This window comes from Poecilia reticulata, chromosome 7 (genome assembly GCF_904066995.2).
Source record: "Poecilia reticulata chromosome 7, P_reticulata-male-v2, whole genome shotgun sequence".
Classification (NCBI taxonomy): Eukaryota; Metazoa; Chordata; class Actinopteri; order Cyprinodontiformes; family Poeciliidae; genus Poecilia; species Poecilia reticulata.
The window spans coordinates 3,686,052-3,706,549 of record NC_088836.1 but is presented as its reverse complement, the minus strand read 5'-3'; the positions used below and the strand labels follow the sequence as shown (position 1 = coordinate 3,706,549).

General features: G+C 42.6%; 2 protein-coding genes and 1 long non-coding RNA gene across 3 annotated transcripts in view; 2 read left to right on the top strand and 1 right to left on the bottom strand.

Annotated features, from left to right (window-relative positions):
- The window catches only part of vstm2la (V-set and transmembrane domain containing 2 like a), a 74,013-nt gene extending 63,096 nt beyond the window's left edge, over positions 1 to 10,917 (top strand). The window contains exons 2-4 of the mRNA XM_008413143.3: positions 4,789 to 4,958; positions 6,003 to 6,047; positions 7,127 to 10,917. Of these exons, the coding sequence (XP_008411365.1) occupies positions 4,789 to 4,958; positions 6,003 to 6,047; positions 7,127 to 7,540 (629 nt within the window). The 3' untranslated portion in view covers positions 7,541 to 10,917. The remainder of the gene's footprint in view (positions 1 to 4,788; positions 4,959 to 6,002; positions 6,048 to 7,126) is intronic.
- Positions 10,918 to 12,241: 1,324 nt separating this feature from the next.
- Positions 12,242 to 20,498, bottom strand: part of tti1 (TELO2 interacting protein 1) — a 37,534-nt gene continuing 29,277 nt past the window's right edge. The window contains exon 14 of the mRNA XM_008413140.3: positions 12,242 to 12,474. Within this exon, the coding sequence (XP_008411362.1) occupies positions 12,270 to 12,474 (205 nt within the window). The 3' untranslated portion in view covers positions 12,242 to 12,269. The remainder of the gene's footprint in view (positions 12,475 to 20,498) is intronic.
- On the top strand, positions 16,623 to 16,942 carry LOC145552160 (uncharacterized). The gene is made up of 2 exons (XR_014088109.1): positions 16,623 to 16,776; positions 16,850 to 16,942. It is a non-coding gene; the product is annotated as an uncharacterized LOC145552160 (long non-coding RNA).

Here is a 20,498-nt window from a genome sequence, read left to right as displayed (position 1 = left end):
TAAACCAGACGCACTCTCCAGGCTTCATGAGACTATGGAGGAGGGTCAAGAGGTAAAGCAGGTGGACTATGTGCTCCCCACGTCAGTGCATCTAGCAGTTTCCAAGCTAGAGCTGGAGCAGAAAATAAGAGAAGCCCATCATCTAAGCCCCATCCCTGAGAACTGTCCTAAAGATCGACTCTTTGTTCCAGAGCAGCTAATACCTGAGGTACTGTCATTTTGTCATGAGTCTAGACTTTTCTGTCATCCAGGAGTCACTAAGACCCTATCTGTGATCAGGAGTTGTTTCTGGTGGGAAAGTATGCTACAAGATGTTACTGAGTTCATCAAGGCTTGCAGAGTTTGCTGTCAGGCTAAACCATCCCGTCGGCCACACTCTGGGCTTCTGCGACCCCTCCCTGTTCCACACCGCCCATGGTCCCACATATCCATGGATTTTGTGACTGGTCTACCCTCTTCCAATAACCACTCTGTCCTTCTCACAGTCGTTGATCGCTTCTCCAAGATGTCCCACCTGATTCCTCTTCGCAAACTGCCTTCCTCCAAGGAGCTGGGAGGGATTCTGGCCCGTGAGGTGTTTCGCCTGCATGTTTCTGACAGGGGACCCCAGTTTGTCTCTAGATTCTGGAAGGAATTCTGTGGTCTCCTGGGTATCACAGTGAGTCTCTCATCAGGGTTCCACCCTCAGACTGACGGACAAACGGAGAGGATCAACCAAGAAGTGGAGACCAAGCTTCGGATGCTATGTGAACATGATCCCTCCTCTTGGTCACAGAACCTACCATGGGTGGAGTATGCACTCAACTCTCTCCCTTCTACTTCTACAGGGCTGTCCCCCTTTTACACGGTTTACGGTTACCAACCTCCTGTGTTGTCTCTTCAAGAAAAGCCCACTAGAGTCCCATCTGCCCATGCCTCAGCCTTGAAGTGCCAGCAGGTATGGCGTCAGGCCCGCAGGGCTCTCCTGAAAACCTCCGCTTTATGTTGCAGATTTGCCAATCGTCGCAGAACCCCAGCACCCACCTACCTCACAGGACAAAGAGTCTGGCTATCCACCAAGGACCTCCCCTTGCGGATTGAAAACCGCAAGCTAGCCCCTCGTTTCATAGGACCCTTCCCGATTTCCAAAGTGATCAACCCAGTGGCTGTTCGGCTCCGCCTCCCCAGGACTCTCAGGGTTTGTCCCACCTTTCATGTGTCCCGTGTCAAACCTGTCTTCACTTCACAGTTGGTACCCTCCTCCAGACCACCTCCTCCCGCCCGGATGATTGATGGGGGCCCCGCTCACACTGTACGTCGTCTCCTTCGGTCCAGACGTTGGGGCCGGTCCATCCATTACTTGGTGGACTGGGAGGGATACGGGCCTGAGGAGCGCTCCTGGGTGCCGGCCCGGCATGTTTTGGACAAGTCCCTTATCAGGGAGTTTCATCGGTCCAACCCTGACCAGCCTGGTGGTCCTTCTGGAGCCGGACCTTGAGGAGGGGGTACTGTTATGATTCATGTCCTGTCCATGCTGTGTTAAGCACTCATTCAGTTCACCTGCCACGCCTGATTGCTTACCTGTTCCACCTGGGCCCTACACCCCTCAGCCTCTGCTTCCCTGCCAGATTATCGACAGCCACGAGCCAGTAGAGATCCAGCGTTTCCTGCCAAGCCTTCTGTGTTTCTTCGACCCCTCCTTCTGACCACGGATTTACCCCTCCTGCCAAGCCCTTCACGGATCCCTTCTATTCTGGATTTCTGGACCCTGACCCAAGCTCTGCCTCACGACCACCGATTACTGCCTGCCCCTCTAAGCTAAGTCTGCTCTCTGTCCTCCTGTGTATGACCTCTGCCTGTTTTTCGACAAAGTCTCTGGGTGCTGCATCTCGGATCTCCCCGTGGAGATCTTCCTTGCCTCCACAGAAGCCTGTTCCTCTGGTTTCCTGCATCTCCCTGTCATCAGACCCTCTGTTCCTCTGCTCCACCCGTCCACTGCTCTACAGTGCTGTGTTTGATGACCTCTCCCTTAGCTGAAACCAGTATCTGAAAAAATAAACTTTGTTTTCCTTTTTATACTCCTGTGTGTGGTTGAATTTCCGGGTCCCCTCTGAGTACCCTTACAGTTTTCTGGCCAATATATAAATTTTTTTTTGTCTGAAATGTTGCTAAGTATAGCAACAAAGTTGCTAAGCTGGTAACAGTGGTTTGATTATTATTGCTCATACAAGTAAAAGGGCTCAGTGACTGATTTTCAGACCTTTGCAGACATGGATTTGATTTGATAGGTAAGATTTGTTTCTCATCTGTCGGTCGATTTCAGATCAGACAAAATTAAGGAAATCAGATCCGATTTATCAACTGTGCATCCCATTAGATATATTTAATACACTTTTTTTATCGTAAAAATATAAGATTAACATGATGAATAAATGATCCTCAGATCATATACTGATGAATAAATGATCTGAGGATCATTTATTCATCATGTTCATCAGGTGGTAACCTGTCTCTGGTGGTTACCACCAGATAAACCGCAATGTCCAACAACTTTCACAGATTTATTTTTAGTTTAACTATTAGATTGGATCCATCACTAAACATGAGCTTTTATCGTTGTGGATGTTCAGTCCAGTTCATCTCTAAATGCACATTTAGGAACATATAAACTGGACCAAACTACTGAGACGCAGGTTGACTCAATCAATAGATAAAATTGAATGGAGAACATAAAAACTTAAAATTCATCAAAGAAAGTGAAATTCCAGTTCAATAAAAAAATCATTTTTCAATACAAATAAAATAAAATAGCAATGAAGTTATATGGTAAGTTATACTAATGACTATTAGTGATTTTTTTCTCTCTTTTGACAGCAGTGTAAACAGCAGACACACTTCCACCAAACTAAAATGATCTCTTATTTTATTTATCAAAGATTACAACATTATTGCTTTGATGTCAACTCAAGAGTTTAGTAGACACATTAGTGAATCTTTAACATTTTACGACCAGTTTAGTTATTCAAAGGGAGAAACGGACAGCACCCAGGATGGCTCCTTGAGGAACTCCACATGTGCAGCTGAAGAATGTCAAAATACCTGAAATTAAAATCCTTTTTCTGTCTGCTGTGACCCAAACAGAACTTTTTTCATGTTTCCTTGAAGATGTGAAAGGAAATGTTTTGATCTGGTCTCAGTTGTAAAGTTTATTCCTGACTCAGCAGTTTAAAAGACGCCCATTGGAAACTTTGACAGCTCTGGAATATTCTAGAGTCACAGAGAAAAAATGTTACATGTACATTGAAGTTGGCCTTCGTGTTTTAAAAGCTGGCACTCACTTTTGATCTTTTCCATATAAGATGGTAAGACAGCGGGTAACCTTTGTTTTAAAACTTGCTTAACAAGAATCCTTACAGCTCAGGGACAATTAACATTTCCATGGGGGTCTGCTGGTGGCATTCCTGCTGGTGGCATTCCTGCTGGTGGCATTCCTGCCAATCAGACGTGGAGTGTGGCCCGGATCCTCTGAGAGATTTGACATTTGATGCTGGACTTGGCGCCCTTTCTTCCCTCCTCAGGGTGAGGAACCTCTAGAGTCTGAAAGGGTAGCCTGAAAATCTTCACTCAAGTCCCCTTGCCAGCAAGCCTCGGTGGGCCCCATGTGGGGGAAAGGAGGGCTGATATATGGGTCCCATATGGGTTTGTCCGCAGGTTCCACGATGTCCCCACATGGGTTTGCCCATGTAGGGCCACAGCCTACATGGGCAACTGTACAGAACAGCCTATGTTCTGTACAGTTGGGCCTCTACACTCAGAAACCGTTTAGTAAATAATGGCTGGAGGAAAATAACAACTTTCATATTTTAGTGTGAAGTCACTGCAAATGCACTTAAAACTTACACACAACCTTTACACTTAAATTAAAAGACTCATAGGCATATTTTTTATGTTTGTAAATATGTTATTAATCTTTGCTGAAAATGTGTTCAGTTTCTAATCAAAGATTCCTTTCAAATTAAAACTGATCAAATGTAAAAATTTCAACTGACGATTTTATATGTTATCATAAATTTTAAAAGTGTAAAAGTAGATACATTGCATAGGTTTTTTTTTTTACACATTTGGACTTTAGAATTCATTTGTTTCTCATGTACCTTTGTATTTATGAGAAAATGTTCTGCAATATTTAAGGGCAATAATATTTTTAACAAAGATTTGTGAAACTATTCCTATCTTAATAATAAATGGCTTGCTTTAAAAAAGCAAGCCATTACAGCATAATGTGTAAGGATAGTAAGATTTTTTTTAATTGGTTTAACACGAGTTAAAACTTTTAGTTGAAAAATCATTTCAAAGAGCTTTACATCATAAAAACATCATATAGTCACTAATTATAAACATGCAATAAACATTACATTTAGTTAAATGCCATCAAAATCTTGAATACACATCAGATATATTGATCAATATATTGAGTAATGGTCCAGTTACTAGGAACTAAAGGCAACTCAGTGTTTCAGGTGTTGTGCAGTTTTCTGAGAGTTTGTTCCAGATTTGTGGTGTATAGAAGCTGGAGATCTGATTGGTCTGAAGGTTGATATGGCAACAAGAGGTCATACCACTGGTTGTTCAGATTGTTCTTTTTATATGAGAAGTTGGTTTTATTAGAGTTCAATTTAGATAAAATCACTAACAAAGATATGCATTTATATTTTACTTACCTAACCTCGACCCACTAAGGTTCTCCTTCCTCTCTGGACTGAATCCACTCATAGTGACACTGTCCATGTCTGCTCTCTGTGTTCCCAGCCATGTTTACTGAGGTTCCCCATGACATGACTGCCCAGAGAGGCCAGGATGTGGAGATGGCCTGTTCCTTCAGAGGAGCAGGAACGCCGTCCTACTCGCTGGAGATCCAGTGGTGGTACATCAGGAACCACCTGGAGTGGACGGACCAGCAGCCCTGGACGACTAATGAGGTACAAGAACTCTGACTGATCTGTGCACTTCACTGCAAAAACACACCACCAAGTAATTTTGGTCTAGCTTCTAGTTCAAATGGCTAAGCATGGTTAAAATAAGACAAAACTAACTCATAAGTAACTTTTCAGCAAGATACAGGAATTTGTTTAATTCCTTAATACTGAAAAAGCATGAAGTAAATACATATCAGGATGATTATCTATTGGCTGATTACTTCACTGATAACATGAAAAAAATGTCATAGTGAATGGCAGCAGCTAAAAGTCTCAGTTTGCACCACATGACAGATTCATGTTTCACTCTTTAAGTGTTAAATGTATTACAGTGAAGTACCATTCAAAACCTTATTCCACAATGAGTTTTGTTTTTTTTAATGTTTTTTGGTACCTTTCAGTCAGAGAGTTAAACTTTTATGGATTGCTTATCTGAAAAGTATACAGAAAATATAGAAATAATCTCTATAAAGAAAACTGCACAAAGTCACAGATTTTTGTTGGACATTACCTTTGTCCTGTCGGGTTGCTTAACTCCAGGCTCAAACGCAGACACTCAAAACAAAAGGATGTGCATGTTACATTTTAAAAGCCCACTGAGTTTCAAACCAGGACAATAAAACTAATCTTTAATCAATATAATCACAGGAAACTGGATAACAGCTCAGCGCAGAGCCGTTTATCCAGTAGCAATGTGATACATATATTTTAGTAGTCTATCTATTGAGCAACCAGAAAGGTTCATGTTACATTATACTTTATAAATATGTCCAAGTTTATTAATATAAACATAAGTGCAGCATAATCTGACAGGCTCAGGCACACAATCTGTTGACTAAAAATTATTTCAGCTCAGTGTAATGTTATGATGAAGGGCTTGTCAGTGGAGTCTCCGTATGTTTGGAAAATGATAGGTTTAAGAAATTAACCACAGAATTGTCCAACTAAACAGGAGGTTCACTCCTTCAGTTAATATCGACATCAAATGTCTGTGATCAGGTAAAATGTAAACCTGTTGATTCTCTGACATTCTTCTGTTTTTCTAAGGTGTCTCCTGAGGAGGAAACGCCAAAGGATGCTACAAAGATCAGTGTGAGTCAGAGCACTTCCTGAGCAGGTCATGGTGTCTGTCTTTGTGTTACCACAGTTTTTCAGTTCTATGCGGCTCACAGTGCAGCCAATGCTCCAGATCACATACTGACACCTGACGGTGAGTGTCAGGATGAGACCAGAGTGTCGGCATCGCTGCTGCTCAATGGTGGCTCAGTGTCCTTCTGAGGCGTCCAGATTCTAAGAACCCTCCTTACCTTAATGGGCACAATGAAGCATCACAATGACAAACTCTGACAGGGAGACGCCACAAAGGAGGGAAAAGTCCACAGAGCCTCATTATGTCGAAACAATGTTGAGCAAAACCTGGAAATTACTTCAACAGATTGATTTAATATTCAGCAAATTATAATTAGATAATATTCATTTACTTTATGATGACAAAACTCAAGCTAAAGATGCAAAAATTATACTGATTTGCAATAAATTGTCAATTAATGGTTTATTAGATTACAATGAGTTTGAATCAATTAACTAATAACGTCCACTTAGCCCGTTTTTTAGTTTTGTATTTTGGCTGCTGCTGGTTATTCTCAGTTGATACAGAAATGAAGATGGTGGGGCCATACCAAGAGAAAAAAAAGCGGTCCAAACAGAGTTTGGTTTGGGATGCAATGTGCTACTTAAGTTTGATATATTTTAATAGTCTATTTATCTATTGAGCAAGCAGAAAAGGTTCATGTTACATTATATTTTATAAATATGTCCAAGTTTATTGATATGAGATAACATGGGCCCTAAATGGGCAAACCCATGTGGGCCCACCACCATGAAGGTCCCATGTAGGGCCACAGTCCACATGGGCCCTAAATGGGCAAACCCATGGGGGCCATGTAGGGCCCATGTGGACTGTGGCCCTACATGGGCAAACCCATGTGGGGCCACCGTGGAACCCGCGGACAAACCCATATGGGACCCATCTGGTCTGCCTTTCTTTTCCCCACAAGGGGCCCACCTAAGCATGCTGGCAGGGTACTAATGAAGAAAAACTGAATATAATAAAGTAATAATATTAGTAAATCGAACAGCACCATTATAAACTCTTCTTCTGTCGTTGCCAGGTTGTGAAGGTCGTGGGGAGCAACATCTCCCACAAGCTCCGTCTCTCCCGGGTCAAAACGTCAGACGAAGGCACCTATGAATGCCGCGTGATCGACTTCAGTGACGAGGCCGGCGCCCGCCACCACCGTGTCAGAGCCTACCTGCAGGTGGTGCCAGAGAGCGACGCCAACTTCGAGGCCGGGGACGACACCAAGGCGGGGACAGCGTTCGTCGATGCAGAGCCGCACGGCGGTGGCCATCACCAGAACCACGGGCCCCACCTGGAGCACGGCAAGCGGCCCCAGGCGGCCCCCCACCACGGCCACAGCCACGGCGGCGACGGGCCGCAGCACAACGCTGCCAGGGAGCTGAAGAGGAGCGGTACCGACAATAACCACAGTGACTGCTCCAACGAGCCGAGCTGCGCTCTGTAAACCCAGAGGTCACAGAACCAGATGTTTGGTCACAGAAAGCAGCTTCCCTCTCACACAGAGCAGGAATGAAGAAACCCAGAATCCATAGAAACGTTTAATATGGCTTGTAAAGAGCGCAGAGGGTGAACTGTGAGGGGGGAGTGGCTTTGTGGTTTTTATTTATGTTGATGCTGTGCAGAAGTTTAGATGAACTGGTTCCTGTCTGTAAACTGCCTGTAAAGCAGGGTGGTGGGGTAGATCTAGGCAGCTTTACTGTTTCTGATCTCAGCATCCACAACTAGATAACCTACTAAAAAGGAAAAGACTTTAGTCTGTCTATTAACCAGTAAATAATATGTTGCTTGAACTCCAGATCCTGTAAAAGACATGATCACACCTTCCACTGCCTTACTGTCGCTCCATTCGCCCAGACAAACAGGAAGTGGAATATTTTCTCACTGGTTCAATTCCAAGTGCTTTTATTCACACAGTCCTCTAAAGTCCAACATAAAAAACCTGCTGATTTCTTTCTGGTCTCGGCTTCAGCTCTTGAGTTAATATTTTACTGTGTTTGTGTTCATGGATGTTGATGATGTAGATTATTAGTACATTAGTAATGAACTTTCTGTCTGATCCAGGACAGATCCTGAATAGTTCACAGAGAATGGGGAGATTTCAATAAATATTAATAATAAAACATTGTAATCTGTAGATGGTATTTTCCCAACAATCGCTTTACAGTTCAGAAAGTAGAAATTTTCCTCCCCACCTTCAGGTCCAAACAAATTAAACTGTTTCAAGTTTTTTTTAAAGTCAGGAAAGAATTAAACCTTAGACACTAAATTAATCTATTTAAATATGCTTCTAATTCAGTGGTTCTTAACCTGGGTTCGATCGAACCCCAGGGGTTCGGCGGAGCCTCTGCCGTGGAGGTAAAGACACACTTGTGTAAAGTCATGATGACGCCACGCTTTGCCATCACTTGCTGCAGAGGATCACGTTACATTGCTTAGCCAATCAGGGCTGCGGAGGAGCCCTGATTGAAGGAGCTCCACTCTCAGCATGGATTTGAACTTGTGTCTTTAATTACTTCAGCAAAACTCACAATTTTTACCAAATTCTGTAGTCTAAATCTGCTCCTTAGTCGCATCTTTTCGGGGTTGCTACTGCCTCTAGTGGCATGGGGTGGTAATATAGCACAACTAATATAATTACATCCCTAAATCAGAATACCGCAAAGTATTCTGTGTGTCGGCTGGGGGTGGGGGTGGGGGGGAGAAGGGTTCGGTGAATGTGCATATGAAACTGGGGGGTTCGGTACCTCAAAAACGGTTAAGAACCACTGTTCTAATTATTGACTGTAAATATATAACCAGACTGTAATCTCACTTAATATAACCCTGCAAAAGGCATCTCTTGAAATTATTATATTTGTCACATTGTAACCACAAATTTCAAAGCATTTTATTTGGTATTTTATCTAAAACACAAAGTGCAAACAAATGCTACATAGTTTTCTGCTTTTTTGGGAAAATCTTAAAAAGTAGAGTGTTCATTTTTAAAGGAAATGCTCTGCACAAAGACAAAATCTTATCAAGTATTTTTAATCTAGTTTATATTATTTTTTTCATCCTATCTGCAGTTTTGCACTACTTTGTTTTGGTTTATCATATGAAACCCTGTAAATCACAAAGTTTGTGGCTAAAACCAGAAAAAATGTGTAAGGCTTTTGCCCAGCAGCGTCATTTTATGGGGTAAATAATTTCTCTCCCAGCTTGGTTCTCTCACCCAGTGCTCATTGATAATATGAAAAAAGCCTCAATCCTCTACAAGCCTCTAATCCACTCTGTACATAAAACTGTATATTGCAAAAAACAAAGTGCATGTTTAGTAATTTTCTTAAAACAAATCTTTTTCAATTAACATACACAAAGGGATTTTTGTCACTATGAGTTTTATTTGTCTTTTTTGTAAAGGACTCAGTGTCTGTTTTTATTCCTTTATTTATTGAAGTTTGACATTTTTAAAAGCCATCTTTGTTGTGTTCCTGCTCTCCTAAAGTGCTGTACAGACAGAAGAATGATGTTTTCTTCATAGCTGCTCAGAAAGGGGTTTTCCTCCCTGACGTATCTTAGTACTCTCACTGTTTCTGAAGCTTCTGGATGTGGAGCTCTGGCAAGCACAGACTGCTGCAACTCTGCTGTAGTCTCAGAAAAACAATGCTTACTTGGAAATATTTCATTCTGATGGATCTACTAAAGCTGCAGTATGGACCTTTTATCAAAAAATTTTATTTTTTTCTTTTACATATTTGTTGGAACTGTCACTGTCGTAACAGATAATTTGTGAAAAAGTTGAGTTTATCCTTTCCTGCAGAAATACAGTTAGTGCAGCAGATAAACAGGTCTTTTGGGATGGTAAGTTATTTCTCTGCCATTAGCACATTAGGCAGTGTGTACACAAGCATGATTGACAGTGCTAAGCCCTGACTGATTGGAGCACTGCATTTCTGCAGACAGTAATAGTAACTGGATTACCTGTCTCATATTACACTGTCAGGACATAGTAGCTGTGTTTCCATTACAAATGCGAACAAAACTTTGTCAATATTCAACAAAAGCCGAAGAAATCCTATTCCAAAATGACGTCGTTTCCATTAAATAAGCAGCGCAATTAAAATTACGCGATAAGTCATTAACAATGTGCCGGGCCATCATCCTCCCACCACTTCCTGTTTTCTTCTTCGTCATTTCCACCTGTAGTAAAACACGGTTGTTGATCATCTGACTCATGTGAAGTGGGGAAAAAAAAGTCTTTCCATTGCAGATTTACAAAATACACTTATTTCGATCCAGCTAGAAAACCACCTCAAAATATTATCAAAAATATGTTTGTTTCTATTAAGTGAATTTATTTTTGTCATTCCAATTTGCACAATTCAATGTTCAATGAAAATATGTTTTTTAACAAATATGTAAAAAAACATATTTGTGTAAAAGTTACCTACTGCAGCTTTGAGGCGCAGGGTGTTCATGTGTTAGAAAACCCCTTGGCCAATGAAAAAGAGAAATGTACAAAAACACTAAAACTGTTTCTGCTTTTTAAAATCTTTTTCTCTCCAATTCCACAAGCAGTCTTACCTCTGCTGTATCGACTGAAAGCAACAGCAGCAGTCCTGCTCCTGAGGGCAGTCGCTCTGTTTGCAGACAGAACAACGGATTTAACAAACCACAAACCAAAGTTTTCAAACTTTGGTTTGATGTTTCATCAAAAAAAAACTAAAATGGATTTCTGTTCAGGAGGGGAGTGAACATGTACATTTCTTCTTGAATGTTTGGTCTCACGCTAAGTGTATGCCTTTATCAAATGAAATAAATTGTACATGAAACCAGAATAAATTGGTTCTGGTTATTTACGTGAAAAAGTGACTGACCCTCGTGAATTGTAGCTGAGCGGTTCTAATCAAGACTCTTCTTTGCAGACAGACACATGCAGATCTCTGCATGTGTCTGTCTGCACACATTAAGAAGAAACTGCATTAAGCTGTATGTAATGGGGGCTGCCAAGCACGTCCCTCCCTCTGCAGCTGATGACTAATGGTGCTATTGTCAGCAATGGCAGCAGGATAAATAGCAACAGCACAGGGGGAGATAAAGAGGCGACTTGCCGCGCTCGCTAGAATTAAAGCCGGGGCCAGCTAAATACAAAACATGTGACCATCTTGTCCCCAACACACACACACACGCACACGCATGCATCAGACGCTGCATGCGTCTGATGCATGATTACAGAGCGGGGAGGAAGGCAGCTTTCAGGGCTCACCTCACTGAGGGGATGTGATAACAGAGGTGACTTCCTGTTTTCTTCATTTACACATGACCCTTTGACCCCTGCTGGATTTCAGTGTCATGATGTTCACATTACACAATGTTGTCCTGAACAGGACAGAGCTCAGCCGTTCTGTGTATTCAGCTGAAGGAAAAAGGCCTTTTGTGCCAAAAACCAGCAGCTGGAAATAAATTCAGTTCAGCACTGAGAACAGACAACATCTTCAACAGTCACCTATATCTGCTGGCCATAAGTTAATACTTCTATGTTAAAAAAAAGCTTTTCTTTTTTACATGTCTTATGAAACACACATTTTTGGTGAAAGTGGATTTTTTTTTTCATTAATCAAAATTAAGGCATTTAAAAAAATAATAATAATTCCAAATATGAGTTAACTTTTTCATGATATTCTGACTTACTGAAAAACTCCTAAAACACAAACACAGATTTATCGAATTTAAGAGAAATCAGACTCAGAATAAGCAAATGTATTTTAATTATTGACTTGGATATATAGAAAATACAAAAATAATCCTGATAGATTTGACATGTTAAATTGAGGTAAAACTTTAACTAGGATTTATAATAAGACGCATACATGAAAGAAAGTCTCTAAACCAAGAAACAGACCCACAGCTTCAATTTTATGTGGTTGAATTGTTAATTTATTCAAAACAAGCAGGACGATTCAGTCAGTTCTTTCAGCAATAAAGAAATGTGAAAATTAACATTTTATTTTCATTTCCGATATGCAGCCAGACAGATGAAAAATGAGACCTCTGAGGGAGTAGAAAGAGCGGCCAGCTTTGTTCCTGGTTTGGACGTTAGCGTAGAAGCTATGGTGTTTTTATTTAACTCACATATAAAAACATATCAGGTTCTTTTTTTTCCCAGTTCTTTGAATGTTCATGGTCAGAGCTGGTTACCTGTCTGAGTCGGAGGCAAACTCCTCCCTCAGTAGTTTCAGCACGTTGTCCGAGTACTCGTCTCTGGGCCGGCCCGTCAGGCCCAGCTGCAGGGGTCGGAGGTCAGGGTGAGGGGGGGACATGTAGGATGAAGGGCAGTGGATCTGGTTCAGCCTAAACCAGAAGCTGTCCGGATCCAGCTGGATTAAGTGACGGAAAATGCTGTAAAGGAGAGATGGAGTCGTTCTGTTTAACGTGGCGCTAATGTTAATTCTGCAGCTCACACACTAAACAGCATTGAGACAAACAGTTGTTTCATAACCACTGTTTAACAACAGTGATGTTAAAGTTAGGTCACAAAATGCTTCATATCTCCTCAGTTTTTATAGAACTTTGGAAAACAGACAGTAACGACTAAAAATGATTTTTGTTTCGTGTTCATGAAATAAAAGTTAAAAGAAAATAAATATTTTAATATGTGTTGCATTTCGGCAAATGCTGAGGAGAGGCAGAGACGCATTATATCAAACCTCTGCCAAACTTCATCGCTTCATTCCCCCTTCAAGTAAAAGCCAGAGTCCGTCAGTAGAAGTGAGGAGGCTGGCAGACTACCTCGAAAAAGAAAAAACTCCTTGCCTCCTGTTGCCCACTACTCTCCAGTATCTTGACCAAACCATAACACTGTCGGCTCTGGTCGATTCCGGTTGTGAGCGTAGTCTCATAGATGCCAATTTAGCCTGTCAGTAGAATCTTGAAACCGTTAAATTACCCTCGCCCCTCAGAGTGTCCGCCCTTAATGGGAAGAATTTGCAACAAATAACTCATCAGACCAAAACCATAAAACTTCTGCTTTCAGGTAATCATCAAGAAACTATCGCCTTTTATGTGTTCTCTGCCGCTAATCCACCCATAATCCTGGGTTTTGACTGGTTGCAAATACACAACCCGCACATTAACTGGTCCGAGTGGAAAATTGAGTCCTGGTCCGTTCACTGCCACTCATCATGTCTCCGCTCCGCTGTTTCTCCAGGTGCTCCGCTGGCGAGCCTGAAGGAGGCAGACCCACCAGATTTGTCATCCGTTCCGGCCGATTACCACGATTTGATTTCCGTATTCGGTAAGTCAAGCGCGCTGTCTCTACCTCCTCACCATCCGTACGATTGCGCTATTGACCTGCTTCCCGGAGCTCCCCTGCCTAACAGTCGGTTATATAACATTTCCAAGCCTGAGAGGCAGACGTTCGAAAGATATATAAAGGAATCGCAAGAGGCTGGTTTAATTCACCCCTCCTCTTCCCCGTTAGGGGCGGGTTTCTTCTTTGTGGGGAAGAAAGATGGTTCACTAAGGCCATGCATTGACTACCGAGGGCTGAACCAAATAACAGTAAAGAACAAATATTCCCTGCCACTCCTTTCCTCGGTTTTTGAGCCAGTTCACTGAGCCAGTTGATTTCTGTTATAAAACAGAAATCAAGACGAGAAAAGTCTTTCTGAAAGAAGAGTTGGATTCTGTCCGACCATTTTTTATAAATTAGATCTTAGAAATGCGTATCATCTCCTCCGCATTCGAGAAGGAGACGAATGGAAAACGGCATTCAAGACACCGTTAGGGAATTTTGAATATCTAGTTATGCCGTTTGGTCTGACAAACACCCCAGCCTGTTTTCAGGCACTCATAAAAGATGTCCTGAGGGACTTTATAAATGTGTTTGTCTTCGTGTATCTGGATGACATTTTGATCTACTCAAAGAACCTCGCTGCACACAAGAAACATGTCCGCCTTGTCCTTCAGCGCCTTTTGGAAAACAAACTTTTTGTCAAGGCGGAGAAGTGCAAATTCCATCAAACCCTCTGTGACCTTCTTAGGTTTTGTCCTGGAGGGCGGACAGGTTAAACCGGCAGAGGAGAATATTCAGGCGGTGTTAAATTGGCCCGCTCCTCAAACTCGAAAACAACTACAGAGGTTCCTGGGTTTCGCTAACTTTTTACGTCGCTTCATTAAGAACTACAGTCAAATAGCTCAACCTTTAACCGCTCTCACTTCGGTCAAGATCCCATTCACATGGACGCCAGAAGCAGATGCTGCTTTCACGGCTTAAGAATATGTTTGCCAGAGCCCCCATCTTAATTCAACCTGGCCCTGATAAGCAGTTTGTTGTGGAGGTGGATGCGTCAGCCCCAACTCCCGTGAGTTGGGGCTGTACTTTCACAGTTTTCTGATTTGGACAATAAAACCCACCCATGCGCTTTTTTTCCCCGCAGACTGTTGCCAGCCGAAAGGAACTACGATGTGGGGGACAGGGAATTATTGGCCATTAAACTGGCTCTTGAAGAATGGCGACACTGGTTGGAGGGTGCCTCTCATCCAGTTCTGGTGTGGACTGATCATAGAAACTTGGCATATTTACAATCAACGAAAAGACTAAACCCCCGTCAGTCCCGGTGGTCTTTATTTTTCTCTCGATTCAATTTATCAATTTCTTACCGGCCTGGATCCCATAATGTCAAACCGGACGCCCTGTCCAGAATCCCTAACCCTAACCCTGACGACTCTGTGAAGGTCCCCACCTCAATTCCTCCACCCAGTTGTTCTGTGACCACCGTGACTTGGGAGATTGAGGACCTGGTTAAACCGGCTCAGCAGTCGGAACCCGACCCTGGCACTGGTCCGGAGAATAGAATGTATGTTCCACACCAGTATCAGAAGCAGGCTGATTAGTTGGATGCATTCGGCTAAATTTTCTGCTCATCCCGGTATTAGCCGAACGATTGCTCTGGTCTCACGGAGATTTTGGTGGTCGTCCCTCTGTAAAGATTTTAGGGAGTATGTTCTCTCTTGTCAGGTTTGCGCCCGAAACAAGGCTTCACACTTACTACCCCCATCCGGTCTCCTACTGCCATTATCCCCAGACGCCTGTGGTCACACATGGCGTCTGGGATTTTATCACAGGACTTCATCACAGGACTGCCAGTCTCCCAAGGTATGACCACAATCCTTACCATTGTGGATCGATTTTCTAAGTCATGTCATTTGGTTCCTTAAAGAATGCTCCCGTCTGCCCTGCACACTGCCAAGCTCCTTGTGAAACATGTTTTTCGCCTTCATGGGAGCAAGAGATCCTGTCCGACCGGGGTTCCCAATTTACATCTCAGGTTTGGAGACATTTTTGTTCTGCACTCGAAGCAAGAATTTCTTTAACCTGTGGATATCACCCGCAGTCTAATGGCCAAACAGAGGGTCTGAACCAAGAACTGGAGTCCGCCTTGAGATGCCTCGCTTCCAACAATCCTTCTGGCTGGTTTCCAATTTCTCACATGGATCGAGTATGCACATAACTCGCATGTGTCTGCAGTCCCTGGACGCTCCCCATTTGAAGTATTGTTACCAGCCTCCCCTTTTCCCTGCTGACGAGAGAGAAATTTCTGTAACTTCAGTTCAGTATCATATTCGCCGCTGCTGGTCCATATGGACCCAAACGGTCTCGGCTCTGAGCAGACCAGCCGAAGAAAACCGCCGTTTTGCGGACCGGAGGCAAAGACCAGCCCCTTCCTACTCTCCTGGAGATATCCCATTAAAAGCTATGTCCAAGAAACTCCCCCCGCGTTTTATCGGTCCTTATGAGATCGAGAAGTTGATCAATCCTTACCATTGTCGGTCTCTGCCTTCCAGAATCTCTCCGGATACATCCTACATTTCATGTTTCTCAGTTGAAGCCTGTCCTTACCAGTCCTTTGTGTCCTCCTCCTGCAGCCCCTCCTCCCGCCCGGGATGTTGATGGCCATCCTGCCTACTCTGTCCGCCGGATCGTGGACTCCCGTCGGCCAGGCCGGAGATGGCAGTTTCTCGTCGACTGGGAGGGTAACGGTCCGGAGGAACGGTCTTGGGTCCCTAGTTCATTTATTTTAGATCCCTCCCTTATTTCTGATTATCGTTCTTTCCTCCCATCCTGTTCTTCTGGACCGCCGGGTGGCGGTCGTTGAGGGGGGGGTACTGTTGGGGTTCTGGGGTTGCTCTTTCTTTTTTGTCCACCACAGGGAGCTGAGAGGCGTTTCTCCTGGAGGGTGTGTGTCCACGCTGATGCTGCACGCACCTGCAGCATATCCCTCATCAGTGTAGGGGTATATCAGCAGGGCGCTGTCGGTACTTCAACTCCAGATTGTTGATCAGTAATGGTACTTTCGGCCTCTGTGAATTCTCTTGAGCAGGATTATTGAGAATCCTCAGTGACAGTCTTTTTCTCTTGTGCGTGTCTTCAGATTATTCCCGTGCTGAAGGATCAGCTCTCCTGAGCTACCAGTGCTACCAGTCACCGGATCTTCAGGTTGCTCTCCACGCTGTGGAGGGCTCCATAGGTTCCTGGGTCCCGGTTCCCAAAATCATCGGATCCAACTCTTCCAGGTCCTCCAGCTGGCCCGCCTCAGCTCCTCCGAGTGACCCTGCCTACCTGTCCGCCCTTCCCCACCGCCTACTCAGTCCGCCGATCCCGGAGCCCCTCGTTTCCCCCCACTCAAGAAACATTTCAAAGTAAGATCGCACATCTCCATTTATCACTTAAAACTCCCACTGGACTTGAACTCACCTTTGTTTGTCCGCACAGCAGGACCCCTGAGACCCGGTCAGGCAGTTCTTCGTCCCTGAAACTCTTTTTCATTGTCTGTCGTTGTACTGCGCAATAAATATAAGAAACCCATTTCTACACCTCGGAGTGTTCTCTGCATGTGGGTGCGAAAGTTGCACGAAATCATGACAAATATATTCACCTACATGAGCTGATACCCCAGAAGTGATTATCTCAATGGATGCCGAAAAAGCTTTTGATTGAGTAGAGTGGTCCTATTTGTTTTACACCTTACCTTGGTTTTGGCTGTTCCTTTATTTCCTGGATCAAACTTCTCCATTAGCCAGTCTCCGCACAAATAATGACCACTCAGAATATTTTCACCTAGGCCGTGGAACTCGCCAGGGCTGTCCACTCTCCCCCCTTTTGTTTGCAATTGCTATAGAGCAGTGTTTTTCAACCTTTTTTGAGTCAAGGTACATTATTTTAATTGAAAAAATCTCGAGGCACTGTGCAGCCCGAATAGGAATCAAATAATGTATTTAATAAAATGTATTTTATCACATTTTACATTTCTTATTTCAAATTGCACTTAACATGTCCACTTCAAAAATACCCCTGAACAGTGCCACAACAATGTGGTGTTAAATTTAAAGAAGTTGTAGAAAACGTCAAAGTGTTTTACAAACTAATCCACAAGCATTCTTATAGCCGGAATACAGAAAATAATTCTTATTCTGAAAGAAGCAATAATATTTGGGAAACATTTCACTTCATATTCACTGTTACAATATGAATATGAAGAGCATGTACAAAATGTCAATATCTGTATATTTTACCCATGAAAACAGATCTTATTTCCTGGCAGAAATAAAATTGAAGACAAAGCTCTTCCTCAACAGCTCTCAGTCTCAGCTCTGGTTTTAGTTTTTATAGTAGCCAGACTAGAGAAGCTCATTTCACACAGATATGTTGTGGGAAATGGACCCATGTTCTTTCCAACCCAACTACTGCTGAGCTTCTCTGTCTTTTCCATCACTGTTGTCACAGTCTTGCTAGATACAATGCTCTCACCGCTACCTGTAACATTCATGCATCACTAATTCTCTTGTTGTAATGTAAAATGTTCTGTACCTACTGCCATCTAGTGGTAAGAAAATTACATGATTACGCCGCTAGTCACTGCTACAGCAGACACTCGAAGATGGCATTATTGGCAGATAATTAATTTTCAAAAAATCTTTTAAAATCAATTACCGTATTTTTAGAACTATAGCGTGCACCATACTAGCACCTTCAATTTTTTTTTTGAAAAAACAAAAAAAAACTGGAAGCTGCTCTCGATTTTCCATAAGGGCCCAGCAGAGGGCGGGGTCCTAATAAATCTGCTGCATAGGACACAGCACTCCGTCTCCAAAGCCGAACCATGGTTTCGTTCACACCGAGCTTAAATGCAGCGGCTCTATAGTGCCTATAGTCTGTAGTGCCAGATCGACAGCCCTCAACTTAAAAGCTTGAAAGTTTGAAAACATTTCTCCATCGTGTCTGCTGCTAGCATGTGGTCGAAAATTAGCACGTTCTTCTTTTGATTTACAATTTTGACTTCTAATGATTCACTTCCTGCTAGAGAGCCCCCTGGTGGTTGAAGAAAATTACACAGCAAAGCCACATTGGGCTACAATCCGCATGGTTCAAAGCTTAGAAAAAAAGTAGCAGCTTATAGTTCGGAAAATACGGTACCGTAGGTGAAATTGAATAATTTCCACGGCACACCTGACGATCACTCACGGCACACTAGTGTGCCGCGGAACAGTGGTTGAAAAACACTGCTATAGAGCAGTGCTGCAGCCCTTAGATCCAGTCCCATGCACGACATCACAAGAGGTGGTCTGGACCATAAAGTCTCTTTATATGCTGATGACCTGTTACTCTCTCTCTCAGACCCAGAGACCTCAATGCCTCCAGTATTAGACCTGCTTGAAAAGTTTGGACAAATATCTGGATATAAATTGAACTTTAATAAAAGTGAATTTTTTCCAATTAATGATGCAGCTATGGCCTACCCACTCACTAGCTTACCATTCAAGATCTCTCTGCAAGCATTTAAGTACCTGGGAATCCATGTAACTAAGAAATATTCACAACTTTTTAAAGCTAATTCTACTCCCTTACTTGACCAGCGGACTCAGGACTTACAGAGCTAGCGCTGGTCCATGCTGCCACTTTCTTTAGCAGGCAGGATCAGCTGCATCAAGATGAATGTTTTGCCAAAATTCTTGTACCTCTTCCAGTGTTTACCAGTATCTATCCCCAAAATTTTTTTTAGGACACTCGATGCTTCAGTTTTTCAGTTCATATGGAACAGAAAACCTTCTAGAATACGAAAGAGTATCCTACAGAAAAGTAAGGAAATGGGACACACCAAATTTCTTATGCTATTATTGGTCTGTTAATATTCGTACAATGTTATTTTGGTGCAATGCGAACTGTGAGACTCCCAAATGGTTACCAATAGAAGAGGCCTCATGTAGTTCTGCTTCCTTGTACTCTCTTTTATGCCTTCCCCCTGCAACATCTCCTAATAACTTACACTAACAATATAATTGTTAAGAACTGCCTTAGAATATGGGCTCAGATTATGCAACATTTTGGGATCCAGAGAATACCTCTTTTATCACCACTAAACTCTAATCCTCCATTTCCACCTTCACTCATTGATAAAACTTTTTCAGTTTGTAAAAGTTATGGGCTTTTTTCTCTGAAAGATCTATACTTAGATGGTACTTTTGCCTCATTTGCTCAATTATCTTCAAATTTGAACTTACCAGCTGCCCACTTTTTTAGATTTCTACAAGTTAGAGACTTTATTCGTCATCGTTTCCCAGGTTTTCCAATAATTCCTGCCCCCAATTTGGTTGATCAACTGCTAGAAATTAGTCCCACTCCAAAGGGTACAACATCAAAAATATACAACCTCTTAACATCCAATGTGACTCCTGGGCTTGGCGATCTTCAAGCTACTTGGTCTGATGATCTTAACACAGAGATTGATAATGAAATGTGGCAAACTATTCTAGAACGCATTCACACCTCATCAATTTGTGCCCGACATAGAATTATTCAGTGTAAAGTTGTCCACAGAGTACACTGGTCCTAAAGCAAACTGGCTCGAATTTTCCAGACGTGGATTCAAGCTGTGTGAAGTGTGGTTTGGACCCAGCCACTCTCGGTCATATGTTTTGGACCTGTTCCTCTCTATTTCAATTTTGGAAATCTGTTTTTGACACACTTTCTGTAATCACCATCTCCACTCACTGCTTTATTTGGGGTCCTCCCCAAAAACCAGTTACTGCCACCCCATCATGCTGACCTTGTGGCCTTCCTCACGCTACTGGCTAGACCAGTGTTTCTCAACCTTTTATCCAGGTCCCTCACCGCCCCCCACCAAAGAATTTGTAGGCTACTTTGCACTGACCATTATTTATCATTAATATAACTATCACTATTGTAGATGTTTTGATTTTTATGCTTGTTTCTGTATTTATCATCAAAAATTATTTCCCAGAGAACAAAAAAGTCATGGGAATAGAAATTATTTTCATAGGCATCTACGAAAAATGCAACAAACATTCAAGTTAAAATTTGTAGGCCTAACAGCAGCCAATCAGAGTGGAAAAAATATTCTTAT